The 23,553-nt window shown below is 43.4% G+C and overlaps 2 protein-coding genes across 4 annotated transcripts; both read right to left on the bottom strand.

Moving 5' to 3' along the window:
* Positions 1-851: 851 nt before the first annotated feature.
* On the bottom strand, positions 852-13,486 carry LOC138784880 (retinoic acid receptor responder protein 2-like). 2 transcript variants are annotated; one of them, XM_069960577.1, is made up of 6 exons: positions 13,412-13,486; positions 6,363-6,600; positions 3,826-3,930; positions 3,473-3,571; positions 1,767-1,883; positions 852-1,093 (listed from the first exon to the last, which is right to left on the bottom strand). In XM_069960577.1, the coding sequence occupies exons 2-5, from the start codon at positions 6,552-6,554 to the stop codon at positions 1,788-1,790; spliced, it is 492 nt and encodes a 163-aa protein (XP_069816678.1). In that variant the 5' UTR covers positions 6,555-6,600; positions 13,412-13,486; the 3' UTR covers positions 852-1,093; positions 1,767-1,787. The 2 variants fall into 2 exon arrangements, with proteins under 2 accessions (XP_069816678.1, XP_069816677.1); XM_069960576.1 differs by lacking the exon at positions 13,412-13,486 and adding an exon at positions 8,796-8,899.
* Positions 13,487-13,683: 197 nt separating this feature from the next.
* On the bottom strand, positions 13,684-21,583 carry LOC138784879 (retinoic acid receptor responder protein 2-like). 2 transcript variants are annotated; one of them, XM_069960575.1, is made up of 6 exons: positions 21,386-21,583; positions 17,766-17,988; positions 17,422-17,529; positions 15,941-16,039; positions 15,044-15,147; positions 13,684-14,002 (listed from the first exon to the last, which is right to left on the bottom strand). In XM_069960575.1, exons 2-6 carry the CDS (start codon positions 17,961-17,963, stop codon positions 13,999-14,001), a joined length of 513 nt encoding a protein of 170 aa, XP_069816676.1. In that variant the 5' UTR covers positions 17,964-17,988; positions 21,386-21,583; the 3' UTR covers positions 13,684-13,998. The 2 variants fall into 2 exon arrangements, with proteins under 2 accessions (XP_069816676.1, XP_069816675.1); XM_069960574.1 differs by having other exon boundaries at positions 13,684-14,111; positions 21,386-21,581.
* Between the last annotated feature and the right edge of the window lie 1,970 nt (positions 21,584-23,553).

Raw genomic sequence — 23,553 nt, 5'->3', positions numbered from 1 at the left:
TCATAGTAAGGCTCCGTTCACACGGAGTAAAACTGGCGCAATTCTCCCGCCAGCCTCCATGTCATACTGGAAGTCTATTGGAGGCTCGCGCGCCTCCTCTCTCCGCGCTGAAGAATTGACATGTCCATTCCGTGTGGAGAGAGGAGGAGAGAGAAGCCTCCCATAGACTCCCAGTATGACACGGAGGCTGGCGGGATTCCGCGGCGGAAAATTCCACCAGTTTTCCACCGTGTGAACTGGCCCTAATGTCCCTGGGGGTCTAGAGCAGTGAAGGAGCTCACAGTAATGTCCCTGGGGGTCTAGAGCAATCATGAATCTCTTATTATTGTTTCTGGGGGACTAGATCAATGATGGAACATCCCTTGGGCCTCTAGAGCAATGATGAAACTCATAGTAATGTCCCTGGGGGTCTAGAGCAATGATGAAACTCATAGTAATGTCCCTGGGGGTCTAGAGCAATGATGAAACTCATAGTAATGTCCCTGGGGGTATAGAACAGTGAAGCAGCTCATAGTAATGTCCCTGGGGGTCTAGAGCAGTGAAGGAGCTCACAGTAATGTCCCTGGGGGTCTAGAGCAGTGAAGGAGCTCACAGTAATGTCCCTGGGGGTCTAGAGCAATCATGAATCTCTTATTATTGTCCCTGGGGGACTAGATCAGTGATGGAACATCCCTTGGGCTTCTAGAGCAATGATGAAACTCATAGTAATGTCCCGGGGGGGTCTAGAGCAATGATGAAACTCATAGTAATGTCCCTGGGGGTATAGAACAGTGAAGGAGCTCATAGTAATATCCCTGGGGGACTAGTAGTTAGAGTCCTCCTTTTCCTCATATAAATCACTGACACATCACTGTATCCTATAAGATTTTATTATGTCCAGTGTATATTATCCCAGACGTGTGACATATAAGGGCAGCGTAGTCATCGTCACTTCTCTCCGGTTAGTAGGGAGACGCCATTGACCTCTATAGATCACAGTGTGCTATATATCTATATTGCTGGTTAGTATTCTATATACAGGATGGGATACAGGCAGCTATGGTTCTGACTTCATCACTCTCTGGGCTGTCATGTTCCTGCGTCCACAGAGCATCTGAAATAGAGAACAATGTATATTCACTCATCTTCTGTATATACCCCAGTACTCTCAGCAGGATAGGCTTAAATACACTGCTCAGCAGAGAGTATCTCACAGGATCGGCTTAGATATCGCAGCTCAGCAGACAGTATTGCACGTGATAGGCTTAGATACAGCAGCTCAGCAGAGAGTATCTCACAGGATAGGCTTAGATACTGCAGCTCAGCAGACAATATCGCACATGATAGGCTTAGATACAGCAGCTCAGCAGAGAGTATTTCACAGGATAGGCTTAGATACAGCATCTCAGCAGACAGTATAGCACATGATAGGCTTAGATACAGCAGCTCAGCAGACAGTATCGCATATGATAGGCTTAGATACAGCATCTCAGCAGAGAGTATTTCACAGGATAGGCTTAGATACAGCATCTCAGCAGACAGTATAGCACATGATAGGCTTAGATACTGCAGCTCAGCAGACAGTATCGTATATGATAGGCTTAGATACAGCAGCTCAGCAGACAGTATTGCACAAGATAGGCTTAGATACAGCAGCTCAGTAGACAGTATCGCACGATAGGCTTAGATACAGAAGCTCAGCAGACAGTATTGCACAAGATAGGCTTGGATACAGCAGCTCAGTAGACAGTATCGCACATGATAGGCTTAGATACACCTGTTCATACCGTTTTCCTGTAGTTAGACGCTCAATCGGAGGTCAGGAAACCAAAGCTCCCCGGTTTCTCAGGTCCCGTCTTCAGCTCCACCTGCTTGCAGAACTTCTTTCTACTCTCACTTCTCTTCTAGATGGGGCAAATATCAGAGGGGCACAGGGGTTACATACTGGGACACACATTGTGATATAACATGACAAATCCCAGACACCATAGGGACATTGTCACATCCTGAATAGACAGGGACTTAGGTGGGGGCTGTGTGCCCCTTTACTATTATACAGGTTGAAGTAGGAGGGTACAAACAGGTTATTATACAGGTTGGAGTAGGAGGGTATACACAGATTATTATACAGGTTGGAGTAGGAGAGTAGGGGAGTATACACAGATTATTATACAGGTTGGAGTAGGTGAGTATACACAGATTATTATACAGGTTGGAGTAGGTGAGTATACACAGATTATTATACAGGTTGGAGTAGGTGAGTATACACAGATTATTATACAGGTTGGAGTAGGGGGGTATACACAGATTATTATACAGGTTGGAGTAGGGGGGTATACACAGATTATTATACAGGTTGGAGTAGGGGAGTATACACAGATTATTATACAGGTTGGAGTAGGGGAGTATACACAGATTATTATACAGGTTGGAGTAGGGGAGTATACACAGATTATTATACAGGTTGGAGTAGGGGAGTATACACAGATTATTATACAGGTTGGAGTAGGGGGGTATACACAGATTATTATACAGGTTGGAGTAGGGGAGTAGGTGAATATACACAGATTATTATACAGGTTGGAGTAGGGGAGTATACACAGATTATTATACAGGTTGGAGTAGGGGGGTATACACAGATTATTATACAGGTTGGAGTAGGGGGGTATACACAGATTATTATACAGGTTGGAGTAGGGGAGTAGGTGAATATACACAGATTATTATACAGGTTGGAGTAGGGGGGTATACACAGATTATTATACAGGTTGGAGTAGGGGAGTAGGTGAGTATACACAGATTATTATACAGGTTGGAGTAGGAGGGTACACACAGACTATTATACAGGTTGGAGTAGGGGGGTACACACAGACTATTATACAGGTTGGAGTAGGGGGGTACACACAGATTATTATACAGGTTGGAGTAGGTGAGTATACACAGATTATTATACAGGTTGGAGTAGGTGAGTATACACAGATTATTATACAGGTTGGAGTAGGGGGGTATACACAGATTATTATACAGGTTGGAGTAGGTGAGTATACACAGATTATTATACAGGTTGGAGTAGGTGAGTATACACAGATTATTATACAGGTTGGAGTAGGTGAGTATACACAGATTATTATACAGGTTGGAGTAGGGGGGTATACACAGATTATTATACAGGTTGGAGTAGGTGAGTATACACAGATTATTATACAGGTTGGAGTAGGGGGGTATACACAGATTATTATACAGGTTGGAGTAGGTGAGTATACACAGATTATTATACAGGTTGGAGTAGGTGAGTATACACAGATTATTATACAGGTTGGAGTAGGTGAGTATACACAGATTATTATACAGGTTGGAGTAGGTGAGTATACACAGATTATTATACAGGTTGGAGTAGGTGAGTATACACAGATTATTATACAGGTTGGAGTAGGTGAGTATACACAGATTATTATACAGGTTGGAGTAGGGTACTGAATCCAAATAACTTTACCTGGTCCACATGATCTGCTTTAACACACTCCACCAGCTCAGACAGGATCTTATTGGAATTATAAGAAAACTTGTGGCAGGAGAAGCAGTTAATTGTCCTCTGTATAAGGAAAGAAGGAGAAGATAATTACTGACATCATAGAAGAAATACCGGAAGTAACTCAGGATCAGTAATGTATGTACACAGTGACCCCACCAGCAGAATAGTGAGTGCAGCTCTGGAGTATAATACAATATAGCAAATAAAGCATGAACCATATAATAAATTCATCATATGTCAGAGCAGGAGCCCCTTTTACATAAGTGGTCGTTGTTCTGTCTCACAGAAGGGGGCACCATAGCAAGTGTCCTTACCCCAGTCTTCAACGTTTCACAGTCTGTCTTACTCCAGTTACTTTTACGGCAATTTGTTTGTTTCAACACAAACTCTAAATTCACAAATACACCAGAGCTGTAGTCCTAGGAGAGACAAGAAAACTAAATGAATTGCTCTATAGCTACTATTATACTGCTCATATGTACAATATTATAACTACTATAATACTGCCCCTATATACAAGAATATAACTACTATAATACTGCCCCTATATACAAGAATATAACTACTATAATACTACTCCTATATACATGAATATAACTACTATAATACTGCTCCTATATACAAGAATATAACTACTATAATACTGCCCCTATGTACAAGAATATAACCACTATAATACTGCTCCTATATACAGGAATATAACTACTAATATACTGCTCCTATATACAGGAATATAACTACTATAATACTGCTCCTATATACAAGAATATAACTACTATAATACTGCCCCCTATATACAAGAATATAACTACTATAATACTGCTCCTATATACAAGAATATAACTACTATAATACTGCTCCCTATATACAGGAATATAACTACTATAATACTGCTCCTATATACAGGAATATAACTACTATAATACTGCTCCTATATACAAGAATATAACTACTATAATACTGCTCCTATATACAAGAATATAACTACTATAATACTGCTCCTATATACAAGAATATAACTACTATAATACTGCCCCCTGAATACAGGAATATAACTTCTATAATACTGCTCCTGTATACAAGAATATAACTACTATAATACTGCTCCCTATATACAAGAATATTACTACTATAACACTGCCCCTATATACAGGAATATAACTACTATAATACTGCTCCTATATACAAGAAAATATACTACTATAATACTGCTCCTATATACAAGAATATAACTACTATAATACTGCTCCTATATACAAGAATATAACTACTATAATACTGCCCCCTATATACAAGAATATAACTACTATAATACTGCTCCTATATACAAGAATATAACTACTATAATACTGCTCCCTATATACAGGAATATAACTACTATAATACTGCTCCTATATACAAGAATATAACTACTATAATACTGCTCCTATATACAAGAATATAACTACTATAATACGAACTGGAGAGAATGGAACCGCTGCACATCCCATCTATGGCTGATACTAATGCCGCTAGGCCTATATTAAAAATCAACACCAGAGTGTCTGTATATGAATTGATCAAGCCATATTGCCCCGTGTACCACTGCGCAGGTCCTCTGGTCCACACGGGTCCCTACGCTAACTCCACACCGTGTCGGTCAGCGACCGCCAACCCCGCAAAGCGTGCACGTGCAGGGAAGGGAGGCCATGGAACGGCCCTGCAACCCCAATGTCACAGGACCAGACCCAAAAAGCCTCACCAAAACCCAGCCAGCACCACCGGCGGGGAAGGCTGCCCCCAAACGACACAAGTATGGATATGGTATTACACTTACCATTGCTGCTCTCACAGAATGGAAAAAACATAGGGTCCAGACATGTGAGCACAGGCATCTCCTGCCTGTATTTTGTTTCTCTCTTTTCTCCGTGTTTTGCACTCCTCCTGGTGAGACCCACATGACCGCAATTAGCAGGAGACACCTGAGTGCTCATGGTTTTAATCCCTCCTGTCTGTCCCATTCTATCTTTGATAGCTATGGTGAGTGCAATACCTTATCCAGACTTGTGCTGTTTGGGGGCAGCTTCCTCCGCCGGTGGTGCTGGCTGGGTTTTGGTGTGGCATTTTTGGGTCTGGTCCTGTGGCATGGGGGTTGCAGGGCCGTTCCATGGCCTCCCTTCCCTGACTGTGCACGCCTGCGGGGGTGGTGGCCGCTGACTGGCACAGTGTGGACTTAGTGTAGGGACCCATGTGTATCAGATACCTGCACGCGGTACATGGGGCAGTGTGGCTTGATCAATTCACATACAGAATTCTGATGATTTTTATACAGCCGAGAGGTACTAGTATCAGCCATAGGTGTGAGGTGCAGCACTCTTTTTCTTCCCTGAACTGTATAACTACTATAATACTGCTCCTATATACAAGAATATAACTACTATAATACTGCTCCTATGTACAAGAATATAACTACTATAATACTGCCCCCTATATACAAGAATATAACTACTATAATACTGCTCCTGTATACAAGAAAATAACTACTATAATACTGCTCCTATATACAAGAATATAACTACTATAATACTGCTCCTATATACAAGAATATAACTACTATAATACTGCCCCCTATATACAAGAATATAACTACTATAATACTGCTCCTATATACAAGAATATAACTACTATAATACTGCTCCTATATACAAGAATATAACTACTATAATACTGCTCCTATATACAAGAATATAACTACTATAATACTGCCCCCTATATTCAAGAATATAACTACTATAATACTGCTCCTATATACAAGAATATAACTACTATAATACTGCCCCCTACCTCCTGATTTCCTCTCTTGGACACTTACAATTTCAGTAGCACTGAGGACGTCAGACACCTTAAAGCGACTCTTGACGTGATCTTTCTTGTGGAAATGTTCCATGGTCAGGTCTAGGGCCTTCCTCTGGGTCTCTGAAAAGTTATCTGTGATGTCTTCTCCCTCCGTGCTGAGCACTAGGAGAGCAGACAGGATCCCCCATGTTATGGCCGCCGTCTTCATGGTGATGAGGCTCTTGGTAAGATATTAGGATTCTTTCTTTCTTTAACTTTGGAGGAAAGAAGTATGTTGATTATATGGAGTAATTTATCTAAAAAGTATGTGCACCCCTGAGCACCACATCATCCATGTGTTGGGTTTTTCATTAGGGATATTTTCGGGGACAGTGGCATCTGGGGTTAAGCTTGGCCCACCGGGTATTTGCCTGTACAGCAGATTGTCAGTCCGGGCCTGGTAAAGAGTGACAGAGCCTAGTCAAGAGTGATGCACCCTATACACCCTGGATCTACCAGCAATGGGTATGGTAGAAATTACTGAAGCGCCACCTTATGGCCATGTAGTGTATAATATAGACAGAGTTACATAATGTCACTCCCAGGCGACTTTATGAGACTGAATACAAAGGGTTAAGTTGTCTTGTTTATCCCATAACAACCACAACCAGTCTTTTTGTCTTCTCCTCTCAATGGATTCAGTCGCCTGCGGAGCTTGCAGTGTGAAGAAACATTTCTCATAATTAGTCACTGTTTACAGGAAGCGATTACATTCCAGCAGCCAGGGGGCGCTGTGTTCCCAAACTGCTGGACAGTCTGCTCCACCATCTGCAGCAGCGAAGCATGAATGTTCCTGCCATGATCTATACATATGTGCGTGATATAGCATATTACTGTATAAACCCTATGGGGGAGAGTTATCAAACTGGTGTAAAGTAGAATTGGCTCAGTTGCCCCTAGCAACCAATCAGATTCCACCTTTCATTTTCCTGTGAAGAAAGAAAAATGGAATCTGATTGGTTGCTAGGGGCAACTGAGACAGGTGACTGTAGGACAGGTATATACATCTATTACTCTCTGGTATCAGCCATGTCAGGCTGGGGAGATGTGATTGTAGGACAGGTATATACTATCTATTACTCTCTGGTATCAGCCATGTCAGGCTGGGAGGAGAGGTGACTGTAGGACAGGTATATACTATTACTCTCTGGTATCAGCCATGTCAGGCTGGGAGGAGAGGTGACTGTAGGACAGGTATATAAATCTATTTCTCTCTGGTATCAGCCATGTCAGGCTGGGAGGAGAGGTGACTGTAGGACAGGTATATACTATTACTCTCTGGTATCAGCCATGTCAGGCTGTGGGGGGGGGGGGGGGGGGGAGGTGACTGTAGGACAGGTATATACAATCTATTACTCTCTGGTATCAGCCATGTCAGGCTGGTGAGAGAGGTGACTGTAGGACAGGTATATACTATTACTCTCTGGTATCAGCCATGTCAGGCTGGGGAGGGGGGGAGGTGACTGTAGGACGGGTATATACAATCTATTACTCTCTGGTATCAGCCATGTCAGGCTGGGGGGGGGGGGAGGTGACTGTAGGACAGGTATATACAATCTATTACTCTCTGGTATCAGCCATGTCAGGCTGGGGAGAGGTGACTGTAGGACAGGTATATACAATCTATTACTCTCTGGTATCAGCCATGTCAGGCTAGGGGTGGAGTGGGGGTGACTGTGGGACAGGTATATGCTATCTATTACTCTCTGGTATCAGCCATGTCAGGCTGGGGGGGGGGAGGTGACTATAGGACATTTATATACAATCTATTACTCTCTGGTATCAGCCATGTCAGGCTAGGACAGGTATATACAGTCTATTACTCTCTGGTATCAGCCATGTCAGGCTGGGGAGAGGTGACTGTAGGACAGGTATATACAGTCTATTACTCTCTGGTATCAGCCATGTCAGGCTGGGGAGAGGTGACTGTAGGACAGGTGACTAGACCAGACCTCGTCACCAGAACCTTATATTACTATCAAACCCCAGACCAGACCCCGTATATTACCATCAGACCCCAGACCCCTATATTACCATCAGACCCCAGACCCCTATATTACTATCAGACACCAGACCCCTATATACAGTATAGAGAGGGAGGTGGAGAGAGAGTGGGCCTCTGGTGGTCTTATACTACTATGGTGGGCAGCAAAAAGAGAGTGACTGCCAGTAATACCAGGAGAGCTGACATGTAGGTCTATATCCCTATGGTGTTTGGTATTAGCCATTCCTCTTATAATGCTCCAGCACTTTATAAACTGAATGCTTTAGAGGCACTGTCCCTTTAAATGCAGTAGAGGACGCCTTACATTTGTTTTCATGCAAAAGTTACTTTCATTTTTGTTTATAAATAAGAAAAAAGTCTCCAAAATGATGAAATCATCCAGAATAAGACATAAAGTAATACTACCTGCAGAGCTCCGCGTAACGCTGCTCCCTGGGACCCTCTATGTCCAGACTGGGGGGAGAGGAAACAGACGATAGGAGGGGACTGGGGGGGTAGAGGAAGCTGCTGCGGGGACCTCACAACAAGGGAAGGGCTGAGGACTCCCAGGAGGCTGAATAATAGGGGGAAACTCCACACAGGGATACAATGTATTGCACTAAACTCCACAGTTACCAAACCTGCTGCTGAAGTACTACAACTCCCAGCGTGCTATATATTATAACTAGAAAATGTACCCGGCGCTGCCCGGGTATAAAGTGTCAGTGTGTTAATTAGATTTGTTCTAAGGTGCCCAGGAGGCCAAGCTAAAGGTATTGTTTCATCTGAGTTAATCAGTGTAATTAGTGTATACCTGTAGTGCATAGTTGGAGGGGTTCTGTATACTCACAATGTATAGTTTTTAGGGGTCTCGCATATCTGTAGTGCATAGTTGGGGGGGCTGTATACCTATAGTGTATAGTTGGGGGGGGGTCCTATATACCTGTAGTGCATAGTTGGGGGGGCTGTATACCTATAGTGTATAGTTGGGGGGGTCCTATATACCTGTAGTGTGTAGTTGGGGGGGCTGTATACCTGTAGTGTATAGTTGAGGGAGGTCCTGTATACCTGCAGTGTACAGTTGGTGAAGGTCCTGTATACATGTACTGTATAGTTTGGGGGTCCTGTATACCTGTAGTATATAGTTGGTGCTGTATACCTGTAATGTATAGTTGGTGGAGGTCTTGTATACCTGTAGTTTATAGTTTGAGGGTCCTGGATACCTGTAGTGTATAATTGGTGGAGGTCTTGTATACCTGTAGTATATAGTTGGGGGGGTCCTGTATACCTGTAGTGCATAGTTTGAGGGTCCTGTATAACTGTAGTATAGAGTTGGTGGAGGTCCTGTATACCTGTAGTGTATAGTTTTGGGGTCCTGCATACCTGTAGTGTATAGTTTGGGGTCCTGTATACCTGTAGTATATAGTTGGTGGAGTTCCTGTATACCTGTAGTGTATAGCTTTGGGGTCCTGTATACCTGTAGTATAGAGTTGGTGGGGGTGCTGTATACCTGTATTATATAGTTGGTGGAGGTCCTGTATACCTGTAGTGTATAGTTTTAGGTTCCTGTAAACCTGTAGTGTATAGTTTGCGGTCCTGTATACCTGTAGTATATAGTTGGTGGAGGTCCTGTATACTTGTAGTGTAAAGTTTGGGGGTCCTGTATACCTGTAGTATAGAGTTGGTGAAGGTGCTGTATACCTGTAGTATCGAGTTGGTGGAGGTCCTGTATACCTGTAGTGTATAGTTTGGGGTCCTGTATACCTGTAGTATATAGTTGGTGGAGGTCCTGTATACCTGAAGTGTATAGTTGGTGGAGGTCCTGTATACCTGTAGTGTATAGTTTTGGGGTCCTGTATACCTGTAGTGTAAAGTTTGGGGTCCTGTATACCTGTAGTATATAGTTGGTGGAGGTCCCATGCACCTGTAGTCTATAGTTTTGGGGTCCTGTATACCTGCAGGGTCGTATTTACCATTAGGCACCCATGGTCTGGTGTCTTTTCAAGGGGGGTATGGTGGTATTGGTCAGGTCTGGTATAGCGGTGTTATCCAGTCACAGTATGGCGGTATTGGTCAGGTCTGGTATGGCAGTGTTATCCAGTCACAGTATGGCGGTATTGAACAGGTCTGGTATGGCGGTGTTATCCAGTCAGTATGGCGGTATTGGTCAGGTCTGGTATGGCAGTGTTATCCAGTCATAGTATGGCGGTATTGGTCTGGTCTGGCGGTGTTATCCAGTCACAGTATGGCGGTATTGGTCAGGTCTGGTATGACAGTGTTATCCAGTCACAGTAAGGTGGTATTGGTCAGGCCTGGTGTGGCGGTGTTATCCAGTTACAGTATGGCGGTATTGGTCAGGTCTGGTATAGCAGTTTTTTCCAGTCATAGTATGGTGGTATTGGTCAGGTGTGTTATGACAGTGTTACCCAGTCACAGTTTGGCGGTATTGGTCAGGTCTGGTATGACAGTGTACATCTGGCGGGGACGGGACCTTCGCAATAACCTTCCCGGGCACCCAATGTATCTATGTGCCAAATTTGGGGTCAAACTGTTCAGGCATTTGGAAGTCTATAGAGGACAGACAGACAGACTTTCATTTTTATGATATAGATGACACCCAAGACTGCAACAGATTGCTCAGTATTATACTCCAGAGCTGCAGTCTCTATTCTGCTGGTGGGGTCACTGTTTACATACTGTACTTTACATTACTTATCTTGTACTGATCCTGAGTTACATCCTGCATTAGGGTACAAACACACACACACCATATACGCAGCGTATTTACTGCTGCGATACGCAGCAGATACACAGCAGATACGCAGCAGATTAGATCTAAATAACTGAACACAGCATCAAATCTGCACCATCAAATCTGCTGCCTATCTGCTGCATATACGGTGTGTTTGTTTGTACCCTTATACTCCAGAGCTGCACTCACTATTCTGCTGGTGGGGTCACTGTGTACATACATTACATTACTTATCTTGTACTGATCCTGATTTACATCCTGCATTATACTCCAGAGTTGCACTCACTATTCTGCTGGTGGGGTCACTGAGTACATACATTTGTGGTGAGGCGTATTGTACTCGGCCAGTGATGTTATGTTGTTATGACGCCAGTACTGTAGTAGTACACAGGTGTGATGTTGATACCTGTTAGGCCGGTTTGCTGCCCCAGTAAGTAACCTCCAGGCTTGTTGAGGTTCCCTTGGGCACTTGTCACAGTAACCTGGAGGGGTAGTAGACCCACCCGGGATGTTGGTACTGCCACCCACAGAGAAGGGGAAAATAACCCAAGATAGACAGTGCTGTGTGGGGATGCAGGTGAAGGCAGATAAAACACAGTCCCGTGCGTTTAGTATATAAAAAAAGAACACTTTACTGGATAACGTTTGCAGGTGAACAGCACACTCAATACAAGTAGTGCAAATCTTCATAGAAGTAGTTGCTGACCGTAGATTAAGACCAGTGCTTTTAGAAGTAGGTGCTTGTAGAAGTAAGCGCTTTGTAAAGAAAAGAAAGAGGAGAGTAGTTGCCAGAGGAGCCATGCCCAATGTAGACTCTGTACTCTGCCGGAACTGAAGTGTAGATAAGAATAAGTAAGTGATACTCGTACTCATGTATAAACTATAGTCTGACTGCCTTCTGCCCCCTAGTTGCATAGCACCTCTCCTAGGTGGGTAGCACAAGCCCCAGTCGTCGGTTATCTAGGAGAAGCAGACTTCCAAGATTACCCTGTCGTCCTGCACTGCGCAGTAGGATACGTGGACCTATTCTGGTAGCTTTGTCCTACAGGGGTTGGCTCCTCTCATATCAAGAGACTACCCTGCATGTTCGTGAGAGGTTCCTGGCGTGGGCTAGGGTGATCCTAGGTAGCTTCTTTCCCCTACTAGGAGCTTAGCACTGCATAACTCTAGTGGTTGCTTGTACAAAGAATAAAGTCTCTTGCTGCATCTGTTTCTCACGTTTGTCTGCTTGGGTCTGCAAACACTAACTAACTACTTCCTCCCACACGGAACTAACTCCTCCTACAGGGGCTATATCCAAACCCTCCTGTGAGGGGTGGGGCTGAGTGTAGGTAAGAGAGAAGAAAAATAGGATAGGATAAGAAAGAAGAGCATCTGTGACTGGTCAGCATAGAAACACATGACATAAAACAGTTAACCCTAGGCTCTACAGCCGTGCATAAAAAAACATAAAAACAGTAGTGACACCTAGTGGGGAAAATAAGGTACTACATCTCCCACTGCTTAACCTAAGAAAAAAACTTTAAGACAGGTGCCACAGTGAAACACCAGTGGTGATCCTGAGTTACACCCTGTATTATACTCCAGAGCTGCACTCACTATTCTGCTGCTGGAGTCACTGTATACATACAATACATTACCCTTCTCACCAGGGGCGGATTAACTTTACCATAGGCCCCGGGCTGTTCACCAAGCCTGGGCAGCCCCACCCCACTGTAACTATGGCAGCACTAGCCTGGCGTTTATAGTACAGGACAGATAATGTCATGATGTCCTGATTTGTGCAAAATTGCCATTAAAAAAAACAGTGATTTTTTGCAAATCATGGCGGAAGTGTAACCAGGAGACAGTACACCACTGAAAGTATAAGTCTTTTTGGGTAGTCATGGGCCCCCCAGGAGCTTAGGGCCCCGGGCTGCCGCCCGAAACGCCCCTATTATAATCCACTACTGCTTCTCACACTCTCCTCTCTATAACAATACCAGACCCACCTCACACTTACCTCTCTATAACAATACCAGACCCACCTCACACTTACCTCTCTATAACAATACCAGACCCACCTCACACTTACCTCTCTATAACAATACCAGACCCACCTCACACTTACCTCTCTATAACAATACTGGGCCTTCCTCACTCTCAGCTCTCTTTAACAAAACCAGATCCTCCTCACACTTACCTCTCTATAACAATATCGGACCCTCCTCACATTCAACTCTCTATAACAATACCAGACCTCTCTCACATTCACCTCTCTATAACAATACCAGACCTTTCTCACACTCACCTCTCCTCTGGCTGTTCTTCTTCTTTGTCCCGGTCGCTCCTCTTCTTCCTCGCTGTGATGACACCTGGTGAGTCATGTTCTGTTCTGTTTTGTAACTTTATACTTTCCCACTGAAACTCCCCCCACCCCCCATGATCCCTGTGGCTATACACATTGATGGTGTCAGTCTTCACTGCTTTTCTTGCATTCTATTCATGAACCAGAAAGCTGAGGCTGAGCTGTAGATGATCCTGCATGGTATTGTGTGTGCACACAGGCATAGTGTTATAGCATCAGAGGCAAATGTCCTTTATTCATATTATTCTGTACAGAGATTTCCTGCTCCAAGATGGGCAGAGATTATAATCTACACAAGAATTATAATGTACACAAGAATTACAATATACATGGGGGACTCCATCATCTATAGGTCCAGGTCCGGGAGTGGGTTCCTGATGGACATACAAAGTTCCTGAAGATGGCGCTCTGGATGGATTCCTACTGAGGTCCATGGCCGTGTCCTCCGCCTCCTCCTGACTCCACATACAACGTCTCAGCTCTGATTCCAGGGTCTCCCCTCCTCCTTATATCTGTTATGTCCATAAATGTTACCTAAGGGCACACAGGAGTATATAATAGTGTAGGTTACATTTTAGGGAGATAAGAGATGCACGTTCTTATGTGGAGGATGAGGGGATTAGTCATACTGTCCTAAGGGGCTCTGAAACAGGAAAGAGACAGAGGCTGCATCAATATCATCATCTCTACCATCATAGTCCTCAGCACATTCATCAAAACTTGTGTGACCACTATTGTCCCAGTCCCTGGTGTCCAAGTAGTTTATTGTCCTAGTCCCTGGTGCCTAGTGGTTTAGTGTCCCAGTCCCTGGTGTCCATTGGTTTAGTGTCCCAGTCCCTGGTGCCCATTGGTTTAGTGTCCCAGTCCCTGGTGCCCAGTGGTTTAGTGTCCCATTCCCTGGTGTCCAGTGGTTTAGTGTCCCATTCCCTGGTGTCCAGTGGTTTAGTGTCCCAGTCCCTGGTGCCCATTGGTTTAGTGTCCCAGTCCCTGGTGCCCAGTGGTTTAGTGTCCCAGTCCCTGGTGCCCTTAGGTTTAGTGTCCCAGTCCCTGGTGCCCAGTGGTTTAGTGTCCCAGTCCCTGGTGCCCTTAGGTTTAGTGTCCCAGTCCCTGGTGCCCATTGGTTTAGTGTCCCAGTCCCTGGTGCCCATTGGTTTAGTGTCCCAGTCCCTGGTGCCCAGTGGTTTAGTGTCCCATTCCCTGGTGTCCAGTGGTTTAGTGTCCCATTCCCTGGTGCCCAGTGGTTTAGTGTCCCAGTCCCTGGTGCCCATTGGTTTAGTGTCCCAGTCCCTGGTGCCCAGTGGTTTAGTGTCCCAGTCCCTGGTGCCCAGTGGTTTAGTGTCCCAGTCCCTGGTGCCCAGTGGTTTAGTGTCCCAGTCCCTGGTGCCCTTAGGTTTAGTGTCCCAGTCCCTGGTGCCCATTGGTTTAGTGTCCCAGTCCCTGGTGCCCATTGGTTTAGTGTCCCAGTCCCTGGTGCCCATTAGTTTAGTGTCCCAGTCCCTGGTGCCCAGTGGTTTAGTGTCCCAGTCCCTGGTGTTTAATTAGCCCCCATACCCCATCCCAGAGCGGGGGTCTCACCTCTGAAAGTCGTAGCTTCCTGGTTTGTGGACCTGTTGTTCATGTTTTGTTTTTTTCAGCTTCAGCTTCTCGCAGGCCTTGTGTCTTTCTTGTTTCACGTCGTTCTGTAGAGATTGAAGAGGGAACAAATTCTCCATATTTAGTCCATTCCATTATTGATCATTAGACAAGACAGGCCTGACAGATTCTCACAGATTATGGATCATAGAAAAAGGTGCCAGGGGAGAGGGGTATCTACTACTTCTGTGCTAGAGATGTGAGCTCCTCCTAGCTGTTCTATGATCACAAAGATAAGTGCAGGGAGGGGATAGAGAGGACTGTGCAGCTCTAACTGTATGACCACACAGTTCTCTCCATGATCATAGTGATGAGTGCAGGGAGGAGATAGAGAGGACTGTGCAGGTGTAACTGTATGACCACACAGTTTCTCTATGATCATAGTGATGGGTGCAGGGAGGGGAGAGAGAGGACTGTGCAGCTGTTCCTGTATGACCACACAGTTCTCTCTATGATCTTAGAGATGGGCGCAGGGAGGGTATAGAGAGGACTGTACAGCTGTACCTGTATGACCACACAGTTCTTTCTATGATCATAGAGATGAGTGCAGGGAGGGGATAGAGAGGACTGTGCGGCTGTTCCTGTATGACCACACAGTTCTCTCTATGATCTTAGAGATGGGTGCAGGGAGGAGATAGAGAGGACTGTGCAGCTGTTCCTGTATGACCACAGTTCTCTCTGGGATTATGGGGTGCCCTGCCCACTCTTTGGAGGACTTCTCTCCAGGACAGACTTTCCCTAATCTCTGGCTCTGTGGCTACCATGCAGTGATGCCCCCTTAGACCCGGAGTCCTGAAGCAGTGACTACAATGATGTTTATAGGGTTACTGAGTGTCTCACCGTTTTTACATGCCTTCGGAGCACACATCTCTGATATCCCGTCTTCTCTACATCCCCGTTGGAATTAAACGTGAAGCATCCAAGGCAATCAAACGTTTTCTGATAAAAAGATACAAAGATTATAGAAATCTATAGGGAACACATAACACATAAACCCTGGTCGGCCGTCCAACAGATATTGAAGGCGTATGGCCAACCTGATACAGGACAACGACCATAGATATAATCATTCAGCTAGATACATGTGTAGGTACACACACCAATCTCCATATATAGTACATACACCTATAGATATATAGTACACACCAATCTCCACATACAGTACATACACCTATAGATATACAGTACATACACAAGCCAAAAAGACAGAAATGGCTGCACATCGCACCCATGGCTGACACGAAAGCTTATTCAGCTACATTTAAAACCAACATCAGAAGTTAGTATATAATTTGGCCAAACCATATTGCCTCATGTATTGCCTCATATTCCTCCACCGGCGGTGCTGGCTAGGTTTTGGTGTGGCATTTTTGGGTCTGGTCCTGTGGCATGGGGGTCGCAGGGCCGTCCCATGGCCCCCGTTCCCTGACTGTGCACGCCTGCGGGGTTGGTGGTCGCTGACTGGCACAGTGTGGACTTAGTGTAGGGACCCATGTGTATCAGATACCTGCACGAGGTACATGGGGCAGTATGGCTTGATCAATTCATACACAAAATTCTGATGTTTTTTATGCAGCCGAGAGGCACTAGTATCAGCCATAGGTGTGAGGTGCAGCACTCTTTTTCTTCCCTGAACCGTATACAGTACATACACCTATAGATATACAGTACATACACTGGCCTTCATATACGGTACATACACCTGTACTTATACAGTACATACACTACACATACCTATACATAAACAGTACATACACTACATATCTATACGTGTACTGTACACACACGTATAGATATACAACACAAACACCTGTAATTATACAGTACGTACACTGACCTCCATATACAGTACATACACTACACATACCTATATATATACACAGTACATACAATGACCTCCATATACAGTACATACACCTATACATATACAGTACGTACACTACACATACCTATATATATATATGGATACAGTACATACACTACACATACCTATACATATACAGTACATACACTACACATACCTATATATATATATACAGTTTATACAATGGCCTCCATATACAGTACATACACTACACATACCTATATATGTATACACAGTACATACACCTGTACATATACAGTACATACACTACACATACCTATATATGTATATACAGTACATACACCTATACATATACAGTACATACACTACACATACCTATATATACAGTACATACAATGACCTCCATATACAGTATATACACCTATAGATATACAGTACATACACTACATATACCTATACATATACAGTACATAGACCTATTCATAGAGGTATAGACCTTTGTTATCCTCAGGGGGGCGCAGTTTTCATTCATCCAGTTCTGGTTTTTGCAGTTTGTTCGTTTCATTCTGAATTTCACTTGTACAAATGTCCCATCCGATTGTTCCTGGAAGAGAAGAAATCATGATAGAAAATTCTACAGGATCTAATAATATAAAGGATAGAAAATTCTACAGGATCTAATAATATAAAGGATAGAAAATTCTGGAACATTTCACCCCCATGACAACAATTTCCAGCAGTCCCGGCTATTATGATCCAGTCACATCTATGTTATATAGGACAGGGCCCCTGGACTATGACCTTGTGGCCCCTCTGTCCACCCCCCCGGTCATCACTCACCTGATATATGGGGCGCTTTATAATAGACACTTGGAAGGCATTAGAGACATTGTTGGTCTTGTGGAAATCCTCCCGGACCAGTCTGATTGCCTTATTCTTGAGGTCTATGCGCAAATCCGCTGATAGATCGGCCCCCACGGCCATCACCAGAAGGCTGGATACCCACCACCACCTCCCGAGGGTCATCCTCATAGTCATCCTCACCAGTCAACTGTGCGCCAATCTAATAGGGACACAAACCTATGAGATGTTTCCCCAGACACGGCAGAGCTTAATACCTGCATAGATACATAGCAGAGCTTTATACCTGGATAGATACATAGCAGAGCTTTATACCTGGATAGATACATAGCAGAGCTTAATACCTGCATAGATACATAGCAGAGCTTTATACCTGGATAGATACATAGCAGAGCTTTATACCTGCATAGATACATAGCAGAGCTTTATACCTGGATAGATACATAGCAGAGCTTTATACCTGCATATATACATAGTAGAGCTTTATACCCAGATAGATAGATACATAGCAGAGCTTTATACCTGGATAGATAAATAGCAGAGCTTTATACCTGCATAGATACATAGCAGAGCTTTATACCTGGATGGATATATAACAGAGCTTTATACCTGGATGGATATATAACAGAGCTTTATACCTGGATAGATACATAGCAGAGCTTTATACCTGCATAAATACATAGCAGAGCTTTATACCTGGATGGATATATAACAGAGCTTTATACCTGGATGGATATATAACAGAGCTTTATACCTGGATAGATACATAGCAGAGCTTTATACCTGCATAAATACATAGCAGAGCTTTATACCTGGATGGATATATAACAGAGCTTTATACCTGCATAGATACATAGCAGAGCTTTATACCTGGATAGATACATAGCAGAGCTTTATACCTGCATATATACATAGTAGAGCTTTATACCCAGATAGATAGATACATAGCAGAGCTTTATACCTGGATAGATAAATAGCAGAGCTTTATACCTGCATAGATACATAGCAGAGCTTTATACCTGGATGGATATATAACAGAGCTTTATACCTGCATAAATACATAGCAGAGCTTTATACCTGGATAGATACATAGCAGAGCTTTATACCTGCATAGATACATAGTAGAGCTTTATACCCAGATAGATAGATACATAGCAGAGCTTTATACCTGGATAGATACATAGCAGAGCTTTATACCTGCATAGATACATAGCAGAGCTTTATACCTGCATAGATACATAGCAGAGCTTTATACCTGCATAGATACATAGCAGAGCTTTATACCCCGACAGATACATAGCAGAGCTTTATACCAGGATAGATACATAGCAGAGCTTTATACCTGCATAGATATATAGCAGAGCTTTATACCTGGATAGATACATAGCAGAGCTTTATACCTGGATAGATACATAGCAGAGCTTAATACCTGCATAGTTACATAGCAGAGCTTTATACCTGCATAGATACATAGCAGAACTTTATACCTGGATAGATACATAGCAGAGCTTTATACCTGTATAGATACATAGCAGAGCTTTATACCTGCATAGATACATAGCAGAGCTTTATACCTGGATGGATACATAGCAGAGCTTTATACCTGGATGAATACATAGCAGAGCTTTATACCTGGATGGATATATAGCAGAGCTTTATACCTGGATGGATACATAGCAGAACATTATATCTGGATGAATACATAGCAGAGCTTTATACCTGGATAGATACATAGCAGAGCTTTATATCTGGATGGATACATAGCAGAGCTTTATACCTGGATGAATACATAGCAGAGCTTTATACCTGGATGGATATATAGCAGAGCTTTATACCTGGATAGATACATAGCAGAGCTTTATACCTGGATGGATATATAACAGAGCTTTATACCTGGATGGATATATAACAGAGCTTTATACCTGGATAGATACATAGCAGAGCTTTATACCTGCATAAATACATAGCAAAGCTTTATACCTGGATGGATATATAACAGAGCTTTATACCTGGATGGATATATAACAGAGCTTTATACCTGGATAGATACATAGCAGAGCTTTATACCTGCATAAATACATAGCAGAGCTTTATACCTGGATGGATATATAACAGAGCTTTATACCTGCATAGATACATAGCAGAGCTTTATACCTGGATAGATACATAGCAGAGCTTTATACCTGCATATATACATAGTAGAGCTTTATACCCAGATAGATAGATACATAGCAGAGCTTTATACCTGGATAGATAAATAGCAGAGCTTTATACCTGCATAGATACATAGCAGAGCTTTATACCTGGATGGATATATAACAGAGCTTTATACCTGCATAAATACATAGCAGAGCTTTATACCTGGATAGATACATAGCAGAGCTTTATACCTGCATAGATACATAGTAGAGCTTTATACCCAGATAGATAGATACATAGCAGAGCTTTATACCTGGATAGATACATAGCAGAGCTTTATACCTGCATAGATACATAGCAGAGCTTTATACCTGCATAGATACATAGCAGAGCTTTATACCTGCATAGATACATAGCAGAGCTTTATACCCCGACAGATACATAGCAGAGCTTTATACCAGGATAGATACATAGCAGAGCTTTATACCTGCATAGATATATAGCAGAGCTTTATACCTGGATAGATACATAGCAGAGCTTTATACCAGGATAGATACATAGCAGAGCTTTATACCTCCATAGATATATAGCAGAGCTTTATACCTGGATAGATACATAGCAGAGCTTTATACCTGGATAGATACATAGCAGAGCTTAATACCTGCATAGTTACATAGCAGAGCTTTATACCTGCATAGATACATAGCAGAACTTTATACCTGGATAGATACATAGCAGAGCTTTATACCTGTATAGATACATAGCAGAGCTTTATACCTGCATAGATACATAGCAGAGCTTTATACCTGGATGGATACATAGCAGAGCTTTATACCTGGATGGATATATAGCAGAGCTTTATACCTGGATGGATACATAGCAGAGCTTTATACCTGGATGGATATATAGCAGAGCTTTATACCTGGATGGATACATAGCAGAGCTTTATACCTGCATAGATACATAGCAGAGCTTTATACCTGTATAGATACATAGCAGAGCTTTATACCTGCATAGATACATAGCAGAGCTTTATACCTGGATGGATACATAGCAGAGCTTTATACCTGGATGGATATATAGCAGAGCTTTATACCTGGATGGATACATAGCAGAGCTTTATACCTGCATAGATACATAGCAGAGCTTTATACCTGCATAGATACATAGCAGAGCTTTATACCTGCATAGATACATAGCAGAGCTTTATACCTGGATGGATATATAGCAGAGCTTTATACCTAATAAAGATACATAGATACAATGTAGCTACATTTATCCTGGAGTGTACTGGGCGCCCACCCTAGTGACATCCCAGAGTGTCAGCCCATGGACCCAGCACTGACACTACCCCCTTGTCAGTGTAAGGATAGCAGGGGCACCTACCTGTACATCCATTCCCTATGTAACAGCAGCACTACACACGTATACAGACATCACATATAGCGTCTTGTACATACCAGCCAGCTGCACAGATACACACAGAGTATTGTGCAATGATCAGGACCCGGAGCTTCTGTATATGATATAGATTACTGATCCTTATGGGGAGTAGTCAGTGACTGATCCTCTCACCCCAGCAGATGGAACCCTGTATGGTGCAATAAGTCTCCTGATCTCCTGGAAAGTACCAGAGCAGGGGGAATTCTCAAGAAAGTGAAAGGAGGACAAAGTGAGAGTAGGAGGAGGCCAATCCCTGCAGAGCCTCACCGCCTCCTTGTGCAGAGGAGAGTCGATGGGCCCTGGCACTGTAGGGGTTAATCTCCTATACCTCCCTCCCACACCTCACACAATGGCTGCATAGTAATAAATCTATGTAAGATAAAGTCATATAGACTTTCTGTTTCAATTCTTCACCATCCTCCAGATATTTCTGTAAGTGAATAAGAACATTCCAGACTTCATTCAGAGACAGCAAGCGTGTATATAGCAGCCAGGGAGTGGTGATAATTCAATCAGCCTAGACAATGCTCTGTGAGCTCCAAAGCCTGGACCCCAGAGTGATACATTGTACATAGCTAGTCCTGCTCTCAGCTGTATCCAATGTAGACAATGCTCTGTGAGCTCCACAGCCTGGACCCCAGAGTGATACATTGTACATAGCTAGTCCTGCTCTCAGCTGTATCCAGTGTAGACAATGCTCTGTGAGCTCCACAACCTGGACCCCAGAGTGATACATTGTACATAGCTAGTCCTGCTCTCAGCTGTATCCAGTGTAGACAATGCTCTGTGAGCTCTACAGCCTGGACTCCAAACTGATACATTGTACATAGCTAGTCCTGCTCTCAGTTGTATCCAGTGTAGACAATGCTCTGTGAGCTCTACAGCCTGGAGTCCAGACTGATACATTGTAGAAACTTGCTCAGTGATTATACCACTGCTGCTCCTTTACAGAGCATTGTCTAGACTTTATACAGATGTATCACTTCTTAGCTGACAGCAGGACTAGCTATGTACAATGTATCTGTCTGGAGCTCACAGAGCATTGTCTACACTGGATACAGCTGAGAGCAGGACTAGCTATGTACAATGTATCAGTCTGGGGTCCAGGCTGTAGAGCTCACAGAGCATTGTCTACACTGGATACAGCTAAGAGCAGGACTAGCTATGTACAATGTATCAGTCTGGAGTCCAGGCTGTAGGGCTCACAGAGCATTGTCTAGACTGGATACTATTGTATCACTTCTCAGCGGAGAGCTATGTACAGGATTGTTGCCTTTGAATGGAAACAAAAGTGTTAAAACTGGAAAATCCCTCTAAGGATGAGTCACAGCTCAAGGCGTCACCCTTATAGCCCCTAGCATGAGCACGGCCCAGTCCCCTCAGAGCAGCGCTCATCACCAAACTACAGGCAGGTGGAAGCAGAGCCGCCACATTACTCAGCTACAAGACGCCTCTAGCTTCTCCCTAAGCATCTGTTTCTATATTCCTACTACAGTGGTACCTTGGATTACGAGTATAATTTGTTCCGGGACCGCGCTTGTAATCCAAATCCACTCTTAAACCAAAGCAAATTTTCCCATAAGAAATCACTGATATGCAGACAATTGGTTCCACACCCCAAAGATAATAATTTTTTCTATTCTGAATAACATGTAGAACAGATGAAACAAACTATAAGAAGCTGCAGAATATGTGATATTATAAGTTACTGTACAATATAGCAATCAGCATGTGGAGTATTATGTATAGTATGTCATAAACCTGAAAAAAACAGCAGCAGTTTGTAGATGTAGGATGGAGCTGCAGATCCCCATAATGCAGTAGTGTAGTACAACAGGCTAGAATAGAGAAGCAGGGCTGCTCTCCGAGGTCTGTGTGGTCACATGACAGCAATGAGGAAGGGGTGTGTGTTCAGCATGGACCAATCAGGAAGTGAGAATCCCAGAGCTGTGCAGAAGGACAATGATAGAAACTTTATAAACAGCAGTTTGAATGGCTGAGTGTAAGTGCAGGCACATTATAGCAGCAGTTTGAATGGCTGAGTGTAAGTGCAGGCACATTATAGCAGCAGTGTGTATAGCTGAGTGTGAGTGCAGGCACATTATAGCAGCAGTGTGAATAGCTGAGTGTGAGTTCAGGCACATTAAAGTAGCAGTGTGTGTAGCTGAGTGTAAGTGCAGTGTAA

The sequence above is a fragment of the Dendropsophus ebraccatus genome, chromosome 2 (assembly GCF_027789765.1).
Source record: "Dendropsophus ebraccatus isolate aDenEbr1 chromosome 2, aDenEbr1.pat, whole genome shotgun sequence".
Lineage (NCBI taxonomy): Eukaryota > Metazoa > Chordata > Amphibia > Anura > Hylidae > Dendropsophus > Dendropsophus ebraccatus.
The sequence above is the reverse complement of the archived record's forward strand: the minus strand, read 5'-3'. Positions and strand labels throughout refer to the sequence as shown.